At 39.6% G+C, this 17,649-nt stretch overlaps 1 protein-coding gene across 3 annotated transcripts in view; it reads right to left on the bottom strand.

Moving 5' to 3' along the window:
• The window catches only part of VCL (vinculin), a 113,604-nt gene that overhangs the window by 17,489 nt on the left and 78,466 nt on the right, over positions 1 to 17,649 (bottom strand). For 2 of the 3 annotated variants that reach the window (XM_036734650.1, XM_036734651.1), the window contains exons 7-12: positions 17,267 to 17,357; positions 15,208 to 15,355; positions 12,445 to 12,598; positions 11,548 to 11,723; positions 6,261 to 6,451; positions 1,815 to 2,014 (exon numbers count right to left, since the gene is read on the bottom strand). In XM_036734650.1, coding sequence (XP_036590545.1) covers positions 1,815 to 2,014; positions 6,261 to 6,451; positions 11,548 to 11,723; positions 12,445 to 12,598; positions 15,208 to 15,355; positions 17,267 to 17,357 — 960 coding nt within the window. Of the gene's footprint in view, positions 1 to 1,814; positions 2,015 to 6,260; positions 6,452 to 11,547; positions 11,724 to 12,444; positions 12,599 to 15,207; positions 15,356 to 17,266; positions 17,361 to 17,649 lie in introns of all 3 variants that reach the window. The other variant, XM_036734649.1, reaches the window with a different exon arrangement.

Raw genomic sequence — 17,649 nt, 5'->3', positions numbered from 1 at the left:
GCTAATGACTACAGAAATAGTGAAGGATGTCTAATGGGTTTTCCTAATGTTATATCTGGCGTTATTATTATTAAAGGAAACATTTTTATGTTAGATTTTCTTTACCTAATAGAAATTGGTTACAGAAACATCTGTTTCTATATTTACCATCTCAAGCATGAAGACACAGATTCTTGGAGGTCAACGAAAGAGCCTTAACCCCTTGTAATTTGGATTCTCACTGCATCTCTCAACTCCGTTTTCTCCAAAGTTACCAATGACTCATTAACTGCCAAATTCAATGGCCTTTAAAAAATCCACATCTTTCTTAGCCTACCTGCAACATGTGACACTGCTAACAACCCTCCAAACAAACCCTCTCTCCTCACTCAAGTTTTGAGGCATTGCTCTCTCTTGCAGCCTGGCTGCTTCTTCTCAGTCTCCTTTGCTAGTCATCATCGATGGCCGCCCTTCCCAATGATGGGAATACTCCAAGGCTCTGGCCTAGGTCCTGTCCTCTTTCCTCTCTACGGTCTCTATCCGTGATCTCATTGGCTCCCATGGGAGCTGACCCTTAACTCTATGGAGATGATTCTCAAGTCTCTCTGTAGAGCTCAAGGTCCACAACACTAACTGCTATCGGAAATTTAAAACTAAATGTCTTACAAACGTGTGCAAAACAAAATTTATAGTAACCCTCACCCCCAAACCTCCTCCTGTTTATGTCTAGGATACCTCCATTGTCTCAATCGTCAATGCCCCAGGTCTGCAACCTTGGAGTGATCTTGATTCCTCACTCTCACCCACCGCCAGCATCTCTTGCCAGGTCTGGCTGGGTCTATATCCACATCACTAGCCTCTGCCAACCTTCTCTCCACTCACACAACCACCACCCTAGTTCGAGCACTAATTGCCTCTGGCTTGGACTACTGCAACAGCCTTCTAACTTGTCTCCATGCTTCAAATTTCTCCTTTGTTCAACCTGTCTTTGATCAAGCTGCCAAAGTGATATTCCTAAAGCAAAGGTCTGACCGTGTAACTCTCCTGCTCAAAGAGCTCCAGTAGCTCACTATTGCTTCTAGACAAGTTCCACTGTCTGTCATTTTGAAGCCCTTCCCAATCTGGCTCCAGCCCACACTTCCAGAGATAGAGAGATAGAGAGATAGATAGATAGATAGATATAGATGTCTTGCCTTTATTCACTCTTTAGTCCAGTTGAGCTGGTCTCCTTGCTGTTCCTCACATGACATGCCATTTCCCATCTGCAGGCCTCTGCCTGGGGTATGTTTCCTCATGGAGGGCCTTCCCTGCTCATCTCTGCCTCACAGAATCCCTCCTTCCCTTCAAAGATGAGCTCAAGCCTCACCTCATATAGGAACCTTTGCTGATCCTCCGAGCTACTAAGGCTTCCACTCTCCCACACCCAAAAAATTACTTTGGATTTTCCTTGTATATATTTTGTATTTACTTTTCCTTCAACAGAATGTAAGCTCCTTGAAGGTGGAACCATGTTGTTTTTGTTTTAGTACCCCCAGTGCCTAGGAGAGTGTCTGCACAGAGCAGGTGCTTAACAATTTCTTATTCACTGATTGATCCTATCATTTCTTACAATTATAGCACCTAATCCAGTACTGTCTTATATTAATTTTGTAATGTAATTTTCCAAATTTCTTGCCAGAGTCAAGAATTTTCTGTTAGCCACAGATTTCTTTTTCTCTGTGGTCATGGTCTTTTACATCAAATACTGTAAACTATAAATAATAAAATGCTATACATAATAAGATGCCTACTCTTTTGAATAATTAAGTTAATAGTGTATTAATTGTAAGTCTTACTTTTAAGGAATCCTGTAGCTGGGAAGCAAGAGCCCTTGCCTGTGGACTCTCTCCTTCCCCTCTTGCAGCCAGGTCTGCCAGCTGGGCTGTTAGCTGGTCCACTCGGTCACATTTTGCAAGAAGATCTTGGCGATAAGGACCCATCATAACATTGGCAAGACGATGCCCTTCTGCCACAAGTCCACGGATTGCAGCCTGACCTGGACCAAAAAAGAAACATAAACTTTTCTTCAAGAGCGGGAAGAGTTCAGGGCAGCTAGGTGGCATAGTAGATAGAGCACCGGCCCTGGAGTCAGGAGGACCAGAGTTCAAATCTGGCCTCAGACACTTGACACGTAGTAGCTGTGTGACCCTGATTGCCTTGCCTACCCCCAAGTATAGCTGTAGCAAGAAAGTCCAATAAAATGTTTTTTTCATTACTATCCTAAGCCAGAGCTGAACCTTCAAAGGGTAGGAGCATTGGTGCCTCTCAGTAGAATTGGGCTCCATGTCAGTATGGGCTTCTCAGAGGCGCCATTCCTGTCCTTATTCCCCAAGGCTCTCTGTCACCCAAAATCTCCTCTCTTCCCATTCTTTCCCTTAGTGATCTCACCAGCACCTGTGGATTCAATTATCATCTCTATGAAAACAATTTCCAAATCTATATAATCAACCAACATCCCTCTCCTGTATTCTAATGTCACACTGCCAACTACTTGCTGGACAGCTCCAACTGGATGTTTGTCAGCTTTTCAAACCCAACATGTCCCAAATGGAATTCATTAGCTTCCCCCCATAAACCTTTTTCTCTTCCAGTCCTCCATGTCTCTGTTGGGGAAACTACCACCCTCTCAGTTACCTAGATTTATATTAGTCATCCTCATTCCCCATCTCTCACCCCTATATTCACTCACTCACTTATCAAGTGATATCAAGATACCTCCATAATAACTCTTGATATCAAGACACCCCCATAATATCTCTTGCATGTATTTCTTTCTCTCCACTCATACAGCCCCTATCCTAACTCAGGCCTTCATAGCTTACTTGGATTATTTAAATAATATCCTACATAGTCTTCCTGCCTCTAGTCTGCTCTCTTTAATCCAGCCTTCAAAGAGCCGCCCCAGTAATATTCCTAAGGTCTAGGCGTTACCTTATCACTCTCTGACTCAAATTTCAGTGATCCCCATTGTGTTTCTAGGGTGAGACTGAAGCTCCTCAGACTGATATTTAAAGCCCTCCCCACGTACCTTTCCAGCCCACTTTCACTCCTCCTTTTTACACATTCTTCTTTCCAACAAACGTGAACAAGTTTTCCCCTTGCTCAATATCCAATCCCACACTTAAATAAATGTACACACAACATATTCCATGTGTGGATTGTACTCCTTTGTCATCTTTGCCTCTCAGTTCACTGCTACCTCTTTCATCATGCCTTTCCTGGGCACCACCTTCTTCCCAGTTACTAATGCTCTCCCACCTCAAATTATTCTCTATGGATTTATACGGACACGTGATCATGGGGTATCTCTCAGGAGAAGGTCAGCTCTTTAAGAGCAGGGGCTATTTCTTTGCATCTCTAGCTTGTCTAACGCCCTAAACACAGGAGTTGTTTAATATGTGTGGGCCCAATTAAACCTGATAAAATGATAAGATTCTATTCTTCAATAACCCTTAGATTTATCCTCCTTGTCTTTGCCCAGATCTTTTCCTTTCATCTGCATTCTGCCCAAAATCCTTTTTCCAACTGCATTATTGTCTGGGATTGTTTCTCTGTTCTCACTGTTCCTTTTGCCATTCTATCCTTTAGTTAAAAAATTTCAACTTTTAACAGTTTCATCATTATTCTATTCTAAAATCTTTAGCTAACTCCAACTCTTTATTCTTTTTTGGAGTGGGGAGGGAGGGCTAAGCCATTTCTTCTTCTAGTCCTTTCAGGATATTATTATAATCTCACTTATTGCACCTTGAAAAAATTCCCCTTGGCTGCTCCTTGAAGCTACTGTGACTTCAGGGCAACTTCTGCCAGTCTCTCATTTCTGCTTCTTATAACTTCTGCTCTCCTTTGCTTTGCTCATTCTTTATCTAGATTCTAAATATTCTTTGCATTCTTGATAGTTGTCATTTTGTGACACGATAATATTCTAATACATTCATGTGCTACAGGTTGTTCAGCCATTCCCCAATTACTGGATACATGGAATGTTTCCAAGTTTTTAGATAGTATGATTAATGCAGCAATAGATATTTTTGTAAAGAGCCTATTAATGGGATCATTGAGTCCAAGAGTTACAGTTTTATAGATCTTATTGGATACTTCCATATTGCTTTACAAAACAATTCACCAATTCATAGCATCTCCAAAAGTACGATAGTATGCCTACTGTGCTACAGTTGAAATAGAAATGAACTTTTATTAACTATCTTCACCAAACTAAAAGATGCAAGGTGGTCTCTCAGATTTATTTTATGTTTCTCTGATTATAAAAGTTTTAAACAATTTTTCAGGCAGTTATTAATAATTCATGTTTATTTTTCTAAAGAGCTACCTGGTTCATATCCTTTACCCACTCATATCTACTGAGTAATGCTCTTGCTCTTACACATGATAATTCTGAATGGATTTTTTACAATTTCAGATTTTCATGAAAAATATTTATGGCTAATTTTTCCCCAATCTTTCTTTCCATTTTATTCTGGCTATGTTGCTTTTTATTGTGCAAAACACTTAATCTTTGTGTAATAAAATCTGTTACCAATGATTTTTTTTCTACTTGTTGAATAGGAAAGAAATTCTGTCCTCTCCACACCTTCAATAAAGTTATCATTCCATTTCCTTCTTTTTAATGATTTTTTTAAAAAAATATTTATTTTATCCATTTGGCAGGTATGATGGAATCTGGCATGAGTTGTGGCTCTAATGCCATTTTTTGCCATACTCTTGGCCAATAGTTTTTGTTTGTTTTTGAAAAGCAACACATCCAAGAGCAATAAACTCCAATGGAGCCCACTAGGGCTTTGCCCCAGGATGGCAGAATCAGAAGGGTGATGACAGAACTTTCAGGCCCTCAGAAATACAGAAACAACTGAGCTCAACACTCAATCAGCAAGCATGATTAGTTAAAATAGGTGAGCTTCAGGAAGGTCATGCTCTCCCTCCACGTAATGGATGCACTTTCCCTAGGTGTAAAAAACAGCTAAGTTACGGCCCTTCTTTATGGTTTTGCAATCTTGGATTTATCAGATTCTGGGCCATTTTATGCCTCTGATTCTACTTTCAGATTGTTTATTCTGCTCCTCTGATCCAGCACCAGATAGTTTTGATAATTACTACATTACAAGATCAGCTTAGATGTGGCAGGTCGGAGACCCCTTTCCTCTTTTTCCTCATTATTCTCCTTGACAGTCTTCTCTATTTATTCCTCCATAAAACATGCTGTCACTTGGGTGAGGGGAAGAAAAGAGAGAATTTGGAACTCAAAGTTTTAAAAACAAATGTTGAAAATAGTTTTTACATGTAATTGGGGAAAAATAACATACTAAATAAGAGAGGGAAAAAAGCAGCATGAGAACAAAAATGTAAACACTAAGTATACGAATAAAAGTAGTAAAGTTGGGGAAAGTACACAGAAGATAAAAGAGTTCAAAAGGGGCAATGGAGGCAAACAAGGATGTTTTCATTACCATCTTTTTAAAGCTAACATACTTTTATTTCTTCTTTTTTTTTTTTTGAAAGGAGAAGGCAAGGCAGTTGGGGTTAAGTGACTTGCCCAATGTGACACAGCTAGTAAGTATCAAGTGTCTGAGGCCACATTTGAACTCAGGTCCTCCTGACTCCAGGGCTCTATTCACTGTGCCACCTAGATGCCCCTAACATATATTTTTAAAACTATAAAGGATACAAACATGGCAGTGTATATTCTTATATATAGAAGTGAATACTGAATACTTTTGCTGGTGTTTACTACATTTAGAATAACTTTTTAAAAACTTTTAGGAGTTTCTGACAGTTTTGCTTTCTATTTTGACATTATGATTACTGTTTTTGAGGGGGGATACGAACAGGTCCTTTTAACTTCTCACTTCAGGATACTTCCGGGAAGTTTACAAAAGCCTGTTCTTCACTTACCAAAATCATACCTAAGTGGATGCTTTACAAAGGAATGAAGAACCTACAGAGTAAACAGGTAAAAACCAGAATGCTCAGAAGTGGGGATCCCAAATCCAAAATGGCTATTAGGAGCTGAGCATACTGTGATGACCTATATGCAGCCAAGTTATCCAGTTATCCAGTTCAACTGGAGCAAGAGGAGGTTAAGACTAATGACTTGCCCAAGTCTAATGACACTGACCAAAGACTTTCCAAAAGCTTTGGAAAGACAAATGGTACAAGAATGCTGGACAAAGTGGGCTCATTTTCACTTAGTACAATACAGTGTAAACAAAATCTACATCACCCCTTACCTACACCCCTATCGTCCACTGTGGGGTTGTCAATCCACCTCTGAGCTTGCTCAATCTTGCCCTCCAGATGGACAGCTGCTTTGGCAGGTCTGCTATTGGCCACAGCCCTGTTGGTTTTGGTCTGCAGGTTCTGCAGGGCTGTGGCGATTTGCTTAGCCAAAGCCCGGGCCTCAGGAGAGTCTCCTTTCCCCCTGAAGATAAAAGAGTAGCTACTGAAATCACAAATTCCAGCTAAATTAAGACAATGAATCACTACTGACCACAGTTAAAATAATACATACATTATTGTCCCCCCAAAAAAGGGGAGTTCCCAAGAAGACAGAGAAATTAAATTCATTCTTACCATCATGTGCATCATATAGCCCAGGATAAGCTATTTACATGCAGCCTCGGACCGTTACTTAAAGAATTTCAACAATATGGGAATAAAAATATTCATAATAAAGTCAGAAGGAATTTCTAACCACATTTGAAGAGTCTAATTCCGTACCAAAAGCTAAGTCAGTCTTAGGAAGACACAATTTCTGCAGTGGTTGTCCTCTCTGCATAATGCCTTAAATACCTGAAGGTAGAAGGCTGGCCTAGAGGTCCTGGTAAGGTCACTAAGACTTAGAATTCTATAGCTTTCTTCACTGGAAGGCTAGAAATCTCTAAGTTTCTCATCTTATTCTCTGAAACCCACCCACTTGGCCCCCAAGTATTTGGTTATGTTCTCAAGTCCAGCTCTCAGTGAAGAATACACTTAACTGATCATAAACAGATAGCCTACTGTCACCAATATTATCTTTAAAATTTTATCAGCAGCAGCAAACATTTAATGAGTGCCCCCTATATGTAAGAAACCATGCTAGGCACTTAAGAGGAGATACAAACAGGTCTTTACCCTAAAAGGAGCCTCTAATCTAGTAAAAGACAAAGAAGATAAACATAAGGAAGGATAAGTAACACTCTGAAGGAGAATCTGTGAAGCGTCACAAGGATGGTGCACATACTAAGGGTTTCTTGAGTACAGAAGAGGGAGAGAACACTGGGGGCTGAGGAGATCAGTTATTTGGGCACAGCCTTAAAGAATGAGTAAAATGTCTGTAACTGGACAGAAGGTGAGAAGAGCACTTCAGGAAAGGGGAGAAGGAGAGCAAAGATCCACAAGAGAGAATGTACATGATTAACACTGGTCTGAAGTAACGAATTATGGAAAGGAATATTGAGATACAAGGCTGGAAAGGCAGATCAGATCCCAGAGCATGAAAAGCCTAGAATGTCAGGATTAAAAACACTGCACTGTGTGTGACCACATGTGCACAGCATTATGTTAGTCAAAGCTGACAACCTAAAAGGAATGGGATTAACAGGGATTAATGTTTTGTTTTGTTTTTTAATTCAGGGATGGAGAAGCAACATGGCATAGGAGATAGAAGGCCTAAGTTAAGCTGCCTAAAAGGTGCTGCTCTGCATTAGTGGCTTCTTAGCAGGGAAGGAGCAAGGACACCTGATGTAACCCAATAGGGAAGGGTGCAAGAAATTAACGAAAGCAGGACCTTTTTTCTAGACAGTCCTAAAAAGATTTATGGGAAACAGGGTCCCTTAAGGGAGGAAACTGAGATGGTGAAGCTGTTACAAGAGACATCACCTGGGAAACAAAGGACATAGCATGGTGAGGAAGGAGAGGCTGGTTCTGCTTACATCTGGCCAATAGGAGCGTCCATACAACTTCCGTTCTTCTCATGATGCTGAGAATACAGATAATCTACTGCAAAGGTGTGAGATTTGGATTAAGGAAGAGCCTGGCTTGAATTCTGCCTCTGACACAAATACCTTTAGTCCCTACGTATTAAATGAGACAACTTACATAAAGTTGTTTGGGCTTTTTGCAAAATCTGAAGCACCATATAAATTTCAGTGATTTTTTTTAAAAAAGCAAATGATCCTTGCAAAATAACTGGACAATGTTTAAAATACTTCTGAGCCTAGCTAACATGACACATAGGAACTATACAAATGCAACTACAAAATGCTCTTTACAGACATGCAGACGTAAATAGCTGGAGAAATACTGTTGCTCAGAGGGAAGCCACGCCAACAGAGCTGGCGTTTACATGGCTCGTCAAGGTCTGCAAAGCCTCTGCCTGTGCTGTCTCATATGATCCTCACAACAGTCCCTGTGAGGTGGGTGCTACTGTCATCTCCTTTATATAGATGAGGAAATGGAGTCTGAGATGGGTTAAGTCATTTGCAAGGCTCACACAACCACTACAGTAGAATTTGAACTCAGGTCTTCCTTACTCAAAATCCAGTGCCCTTTACTCTAGGACACTTAGCTGCCTATCTCGGCCTTCCTCTGCCCCTCTGCCAAGTGGAGATAGTCAGGTCCTGCCACCCTCATGGAATTATTATGCCACCTAGCTGCATAAAAAAAGCAACACTGCCTAAATTTATTATTAGTGCTATGTCAATCAAGCTACATAAAAGCTGCTTTTTGGAGCTAGAAAAATCAATAATTAAATTCATCTAGAAAAAAAATAAAACGTCAAGAATCTCAAGGGAAATAACATACAAAAGCATAAACGATCATGGTAGCACAGGGTTCAGTAAACCCAAAGATGCCAAGCCATGGAGCAAGAACTCACTATTTAACAAAAACTGCTGGGAAAGCCAGTGAGCAATCTAGCAGACATCAGGTACAGACCAACAGCTCACATCGTGTCCCCAGCTCCAAATAAATACACAACATAGGCATAAAGAGTGGTGTCATAAACACCTTGAAGGAACAAGTAAATTACCTTTCAGACCAATGGAGAGGGAAAAAGCTGGAGGCCAAACAAGGCATAGAGGAAGGGGATCACGGAAGAAAACACAGACAATTTTGATTCCGTGAAATGTAAAAGTTTTTATACAAACAAAGCAAGATTCGACAGAAAAGAGTTAACAAGGGAAAAAATATTTTTGCAGAAAGCTTCTCTGAGAAATGGCTAGTATCCTAAATATATAAGGAACTAACTCAAATACAGGGTGTCCCTAAAGTCTGGACATATAGGCAAAGTGGAGTTATTGCACTGAGTTCATGTGGATCTTGCAAAGCGCATCAACTTTTGCATCACACATGATGGAAATCACATTGAAGATGTCATTTGTTAATATTCCAATTAAATGAAATGTTGCTGAAAATTTCATTCATTTCATTTCTTGAAAATATGCATTTGCCTATGTGTCCAGACTTTAGGAACACCCTGTATATTAGGACAAGAGCCATTGCCAATAGATAAATGGTTCAAGGATATGAACAGGCAATTCTCAAAGGAAGAAATCCAAAGCTTTCAACAAATATATTAAAACAACGCTCCCCATCAAAAAAAAAAAAAAAAAAACCAAAAAAACAATGCTCCAAATCATTTTAGAAGTAATTAGGAAGGTGTGAATTAAAGCAATTCAGAGGGTCTGCCCCACATCAATCAGATTATCAATGATGATTTTTTAAAAAGGAAAATTATAATTGTGGAAGGGGCTACAGGAAAACAGGTACACCAATGCACCATTGGTGGAGTGGTAAGTTCATCCATGCATTCTGAAAGTAATTCAGACTAGGCCCCAAAATACTAAACTGTGCACACCCTTTGTTTGACTCAGTTATATCACTTCTAGGCCTATACACCAAAGACCTCGAAGAAAGAAGAAACAGACCCATTTGTATAAAAACATTTATCAGCTTTTTTAGTGGCACCAAAGAACTGGAAACAAAGGGAGCACCCATCTATTAAGAAATGGCTAGAAAAATTATCACTTATGAATGTAATGGAATATGTTTGAGTTGTAAGAAATGATGAAAAGGATAGTTTCAAAGAAACCTGGACTGATGGGAGAGTGAAGTGAAAACAACTAGGTGAACAATTCATACAAAAACAACATTATAGAAACCAACAACTTTGAAAAATTTGAGAATCTGTTCAAAGCAAAGACCAACTACCTCCAGAGGACTGTTTATAAAGTACATTCCTGCCTCTTGATAAGACTGGTTGGTAATGGATTTAAGAGGCAAAATAACACAAACTCTATTGGACATAGTCAACGTGGGAAATCATGTGCTTAACTATACTTATTTCTTACAAGGGCTTTTTCTTTTCATTTTATTTCCTAAACGGGGGGGAGGAAGAGTAAATAGGGAAGAAAGGATAAAGATAGGATAACCAAAAAAAGAAAAAAAAAACAGAAAGAAAACAAGGAAAATGGCACTGATGAGGTATCTTTTTTTCCCCACTTTTTTACTCTTTATTTCTTGAACCAAAATCAACAAGGCAAAAGTATCTTTTTTTTTTAAATGAATAGAAGAGTGGGAAAGGCAGAAAGAAGTACAGCTAGAACGGCTTTGAAAACTACAGGTTGAACTTATTAGAATTAAAAAGAACAGCAAGCTATATATAATAGAGATCTGCAGTTTCATGTAAAAATGCTTTCTGTTCTACTAGGAATATGTAAATACCCATTTTCTCTGACGCTTGTTAAGGTCAGTAGAAACCCAAATTATATAAAAGAGAACTTGTGGAGGAATCAGGTGTCCAGGGTTCTAGACATGGGTTATGGTACCATTCCACAACTAACTTAACTCTGACTCCAGGACAGTCACTTAAACTTGCTGTGACTCAGTTTTGCCATTCACAAAATGGGGGTGGTGATGCTAATAATAGCAGCTAACATTCATACAGCACTTTAAGGTTACAGAGTGCTTTATCTTGGGTCACAGATTTAGAGGTGACAAAAACTGCTGGGAAAGCCATCAAGGCTTTCCCCATTGGACTGTAAGCCATCACGAGGCCATCAGGCAAGCCTTTCATTTTACAGATAAGGAAACTGGCACTCAGAGATGAGTGATTTTTGCAGGGTCATACAGCCAGTAAGGGTCTGAGTTGGGACAAGAGCCCAGGTCTAAGCCCATCACTCTACTTCTCAGACTGTCCTGCCTCAGGATGAAGAGAGCAGTTTGATCAATGTACAGAATTCCTGCAAGGAACAAATGAAATAAGGCTGCCACTACCCTCAAAGTTAATGCATGTGGGCTTCATTTATCAAACAGTAAGTAACAGAAGGGTAGAGTTGCATGCACAATCATTCACAACCACTTTCCAAGGTGTTTTGCTTAATTGTTTATAGGATCTGGGGATATTTTAACGTAACTTTGTTTTGTTAATTGAATAATTGGTTTTGTTTGGGAGGAAATTACTTAGTTTTGAAAAAGCTTGTACACATGTATTAATTAAATCTTAAATTCTTCCTCAAATGAAAAAGCATTACTTACTGTCTCCGTAGATCTGACAACTTAGAAGTCAGAGCAGAGATTTCTCCAAGGGAACGCAAAATGTCATCTCTTTCCTTAGGATCATCACACAATTCTGCAATTTTCCGAGCTTCAGCCAAAGCTCCTCGAATCTGTTCTTCTCCTTCAGGGCCCCCATTTGGATCTGCAAGCCAATTCTTCATATAAAGAAATGGCAAAACAAACAAACAAACAAAACAATGAACGAATGAATGATGTTGACAGTAAATTACTTACTGAATCTTAAGAACCAACTACTATACCTTGTTAACATTGTCTAGCAAGGCTACTAGACCTATTTCAACTACAATTACAAGTATAGTCATTTTTTTAAAAGACTGACCTGTTTTTACACAATGTTACATGGGTACTTTGCCTAAGAGCCGGTCAATCTCTATTTTTTTAAGAAAAAAATGGAACCATTCCTCTTCAGAGAAAATAAGAGTATTTTCACAAGAGATAACATGACTTTGGGTCAGTGCAGTCACATAAATTTTACATCTGCTTCCCCTTGCTAAGTGCTTCTTTAAAAATCACTTACTCTGAACAAATACAGCTACAATCCCTGGAATGAAAGATTGTATGTTCACTCTATTCAACATCAAAACTATATTCTTTCTGTGCCCATTACTATGCTTGATATCAATTGTTCAAAATAAAGATCCTGATTCTAAAGCATTAGTCTAAAGCTGTGTGATTTTTGAAGTTAACCTTCAGAAGCTAAGAATCAGTTACTGGATAAGAACACACCCCTCCAGTCGTGACTGACAACAAGATAAATTTTTCCCCTCCTGACTGCAAGGAAAAGAGAAAAGACAGGTTGGGATGTTCACTTAACACATCTCTGCCCTCACCCCCACCCCAAACCAACAGTAGTACCTGGGCAGCATCGATCTTCTTCGCGATGCTTTGTTTTGAATTAGTCATGGCCTCCAGTTTGCGTGCTGCATTCTCCACCTTTGCTGTGAGCATATCTAGACCCTGAGACACCTGCTGGGCTTTCTGCATGGCCATGGGTGTGGCTCCTTGTCCTCTATTCAAGAGAGAGAGAGGCTGTCACTGTGACCCCGCAAATACGCAGTCGCAAAACGTTCCACCCAACAGAAAAGTACAAATCATTTTTGTTCATGTACTTGTATCCTTCCCCTTCTTTGACAAATCTGGAAGAGTACATAGGCATAAACAAAGCAAGGCATCTGCTTTCTCTGCTGCTTTTAAGAACACATCATTAGCTCAGTGGAGAGGCAAAGTCACTTGGAAAACCAGGACTACAAAAGGAATCATCTCAAAAAACCCTGAAACATTAGGAAATAATTTCTCTTGGCAATTACTACATAATCTACCCTAAACTCCAAAGAAAACTGTGTTCCCAATTATACTGGCCTTTGTTACCATAGTGGCACACTCTTGAGAAATGTCTACTTTCAAACATTATTAGCAAGTGGACATTTCCAGAGTACTTCAGTTTTCTGATATATAGAGTAGTCAATAGTTTCATTTGAAAATCTCCACTCTCTGCTTCTCTGTGACCTACTCATGCCAAGCAAGCCCAGTCAGAAGACATGTGGTTAAAGAAAACTAAGCATGTCTGTGAGAAACTGAAGACATTAAATAGGTTTTAGGCTATTCCACTAAGATAGTTGCCTCCTAACAAACCCATTATCCAACCTATATTTTCTCACAGCCCAGGGGTGCTCTTGTCATAAGAACTCTCATTTACCATTAGATAAAACAAGGAAAATGCCAAAGGGCCTCATACTCCTCTGATTGGATTTCTTTTCAACAGACCAGGGCAAAGAACAGCCAGGCTTAGCAGGTCAAAGGCAAATTTTCAAGTCAGATTTAACTTGATAATTTATTATGAATCTGTCATTCATGGAATGATCAAAACTTTCTATATTTCATTGTATTAGTTTCTGAGTAGTGTGTTCTAAAAATTTATTATCTACTATGTAAAATAGTACTTTCTTTCGTTCAAACCTTGAGGACGTGTAAGGTTTGTTCTGCTTTTCCAGGATTGAGGGAATGGTCTTTATAATTTAAACTCCAATCCTTCAAATCAATCTTCTTAAGTTTTCATCTTTCCAAGTTAGAGAACCTTGATATTTTCGATTTTTCCTCCTATAACAGATCACTCGATATTCTTAGTCTCTCTCTTTTTATTGAGAAATAGCAAAACAACCATTTAACCACAAAAAGGCACCTTTGAGAACTCCACATCAAAATCTTCTTTTGGGGAGATAAAAGGTCTGCAGAGACAGGATATTAGCATGAGGAAAGAAAGTGGCACCCACAATTCTGCCAAACCTCCTTAGCACTTGTCAGGACTGAAAAACAACTTGCTTTCGAACTTTCTATGAAGCTCCATTTATACCCTTGACACAAAAGTAATTTTTTTTTTAAAACGGCTTGTTAAGATTTTGAGGTTATATTTATGTTCCATTTCCTTCCTTTTTAAGGTACAGAACGAGTGGTTCTAGTGTAAATGAAGTAAGAATTGTCTTGTGACAACTATATTTCTAATTATGTACAATACCTAGGATGGTGCCTAGGCCCCATTTGGGGGCATTCTATGCTGTCTTTCAGGACATTCTGGTAACAAAATCAGTGTTTAAACTTGTCCTATACTACAGCTTCACCCTAGGCTACTGCCCAATGGATAAAACTGTCTTATAAGAAAAATCCTTCTGTACTTCAGTACCTACATATCCCTTTGGATGTGCTCCAAAACAGAACTGCTTTACAATTAATTTTGTTCTTCAGAAAATGGGGCTATATACAGGTTTATACTAATTTTTTCCTTAAATGCCAAGAGTACAGAGTAACAGAAAGGGACAGTTACACAATCAAAAGAAAGCTGACAAGGTGTGGTCCAGAAAAAACATCTGAGAATTGATGAATCAGAAAATGCCAATCAGTGTAACCAGGACACTGGTTTAGAAAGAACTACCAGGAAAAATAATTCTAATATCATTTGTCTTTATGGTCCCTTTCCTTCCTCCTAATGGGGGACTCAAGATCCCCATTCCCCCGGCTTTTGCAGCTTTTCCTTTTTATAAAAGTTCTAAATCTACATTAAGAAACTGAAAAGTCCCAACAAATGTCAACTCAGTTCCAAGATGCATTTAGAGGTGCAGAAGTCAGAGCTGCATATCAACTTCATTACAGAGCATTTGTAGGCTGAGAAACTTTTTTTTTAAGGAGGAAGCTCAGCTACAATCACATTAACTTTAATGGTATATAAACCCTCTGGCAACTGTTTTCTGAACCCTTTTATTTTACTGTGGAACGAGTCTACAATGTATAGAGCTAATGTGTTATCTGGCCAATGGAAAATTATCTTTCTCTAGCAATCTTACTGAAATTCACTTTACTTCCAATAATGCTGAAAAGCGTGAAACTAAATAAACCAAGAGTTCTTGTTGGCCTACTTCATGAAGTTGCTCATTGAAACCAGAAGCAGTTTACCCAGGGGCAGCTAGGTGGCACAGTGAGTAGAGCACCAGCCCTGGAGTCAGGAGGACCTGAGTTCAAATCTGGCCTCAGACACTTGACACATGTACTAGCTGTGTGACCTTGGGCAGGTCACTTAACCCCAACTGCCCTGCCAAAAAAAAAAAAGAAGCAGCAGCAGCAGTTTACCTGGCTCGATGTTCAGCCACTTGGTCGGTCATCTGCCCTAACATTTTGCAGGTTCCCAGGATCTCCCTGCGTTCTTTCCCAGCACAGAGTTCACCAACTTTGCCAGCTTCATCCAAGATCTGCCTGATCGCCTGCTCCCCAACATCTCCTATGGGCAATTAAGAGACATACGATATTTACATGCTGATGTCATGAGTCATTCATTCACTGAGAGACGAAATGTTTGCTGTTGTATTTTTAAACACTGGAACGAGGAGATAGAGGATAGTCAATCCAATACCTAATAGTCAAATGGTGTCCCTGTAACCACAGAAATTCCCGCAAGCACTTGGAGATATAAAGAAGCCTATGCTAAGACTATGGCTGATAAGACCAGAGTGACCATTTAAGAATATCTAGGGACACCAATCTCCTTTATAAAGATTGGTTTAAGGAATCCGTGAAGTCCAGCTCAATAGCTGATTCGGTTGCTAACTTTATAGAAAACGCAACCAGCTGTTCCCAACATCAACTATTCTGCTTAAGGACTCTGTTGACATACTTGAAATCTTACTTTACTCTCACCATAAGAAAGATGGATGAAGTCTTTTAAACCAAAATAATCACTTCCCTGTTCAGGGAACCACCAAGTGTGAAAAGTCCTGCTCTACCTTTCTAAGGTTCTTTCTATGTCTGAGAGGTAGAGTGATCCATTTCCTAAAGGGAATAGGGGAAAAAGGGAGGAGTTAGCTGGGAGAACTGGATAGAAAAACTAATGAGATTTCAATGTTTTGTTTGAAGTAGAATCAGGTCTCATTTTTCTGGAATCATCAGGCAATCAAATGCTCTGAATAAATTAATCTTCCAGACAACTGAAGCAACAAAAGTGTTTACAGAAACATTTTCTAAAACACACAATTCCCTGCCTCAGTAAACAGAGTATACCGAATATTTTCTTGATGACTCCATAACATCATTATAAACACTAATTATTTTACTATATTCTAATACAATGAGGTCCACAGAGGCTCTTTAAGTCTGCAGTGTAGTTTACTCTTACATCAGAAAGTGACAAAAAAAAAAAAAAAAAAGAAAGTGCCACACTACTGGGCTTTCCTAGCTGGTATATCTCCTGTTTCCTCGCTCAATGTCTGCCATCCCTTCTTGCTGCTATCAGGGTGTTTGCTTCTAATAGTCGCTTCATCCTCTTATTTGGCTATCCGTACAGGAAGACTAAAAGTTGCTGGGGAATAAGATTATCAAATCAGTAACCTTAATTTTATATACAATACAGACTCACAATCAAGAGATTCAGGCATAAGACTAGCTTGATTCCTTTCCTATATGCTCTCTTTGAGTCAGTTATTGTAAAAGGAGACTGAGGAAGGGATGAATCTAGGTCTCAGGTGAATGAAAGAAATCATGTGTCATGGGAGAGAGGATCCTGGGCTTAAAAGGATACCTGAGCTCTGGGCACAGCTCGACCCCTCATCAGCTGTGTACGGACCATGGCTTTGTCATAGACAAATGAACATGTGATCTCTAAAGCCCACACTAGCTCTAGCAGTCTGTGAGACTGCGTTTTAGATGAGAGGGATCATTGTGTGACAATTAGATTAGGCCTACCAAACTGGACAGACTTAAGAGTAGTGGCCATATCTACTATTGGAGGACCAGCGTAGGAAGGTTTGGAAAGACTGGCTGCCATGCAATCAATTTTCAGACCCAGCTGCTCTACTACGGAACACTGTATCTAGAATAACTAGCACTTGCATGGTACTTTAAACTTATTATCTCATTTGGTCTTCAAAACAACCCTGGGAAGTAGTGCCTATTCTTATTCCCATTTCACAGTTAGGAAACTGAGACTGAGAGAGATTAAGTGACTTGCCCAGGGTCACCCAGATGGGATTTGAACTCAGGTCTTCCTGACTCCAGACTGGGAGTTCTAACACTGCACCACCTATTTGCCTAGGCACCTCTACTGGTGTGGGGAATCTTGGCCGGAATGTGCAAATATTAGGATTCGTTTTTTTAACCTAGGACTGCCAAAGCTACAAAAGTACAACCAAAGTCTTACCTGGTGAGGCAGAGGGATCACGGAGCCAACCTTTAGCCTGGTTCAGTTTCGAATCGATGGAGGCCAAGGCTCTCTTCATGGCTTCAGTGTCCTTGGAAGAGAAATTCCTAGTGATTTTCTTGCCAAAACTGTGCTGGTATAATACAGAGTAGACAGACGCAGCAGGAACATAACATAGCGAGGAGACTCCCGCATTAGCTTTAGTTTTTAAAGGTACTGCTCACACAACAACTCTTACTTCAGTCCTCAAAATGCAGCATACCTTGCATGCAAATCTTCTGTTAATTACATTCAAGTTCTTATTGTCCCTTACTGCTAAAATCCCTGGAGCCAAAAGATTTTTTATTTCTATGTCAAAAAGAGAACCCGCGGACACAATCCTC

The sequence above is a fragment of the Trichosurus vulpecula genome, chromosome 8 (genome assembly GCF_011100635.1).
Source record: "Trichosurus vulpecula isolate mTriVul1 chromosome 8, mTriVul1.pri, whole genome shotgun sequence".
Classification (NCBI taxonomy): Eukaryota; Metazoa; Chordata; class Mammalia; order Diprotodontia; family Phalangeridae; genus Trichosurus; species Trichosurus vulpecula.
This window is presented reverse-complemented; position numbering and strand designations above follow the sequence as displayed.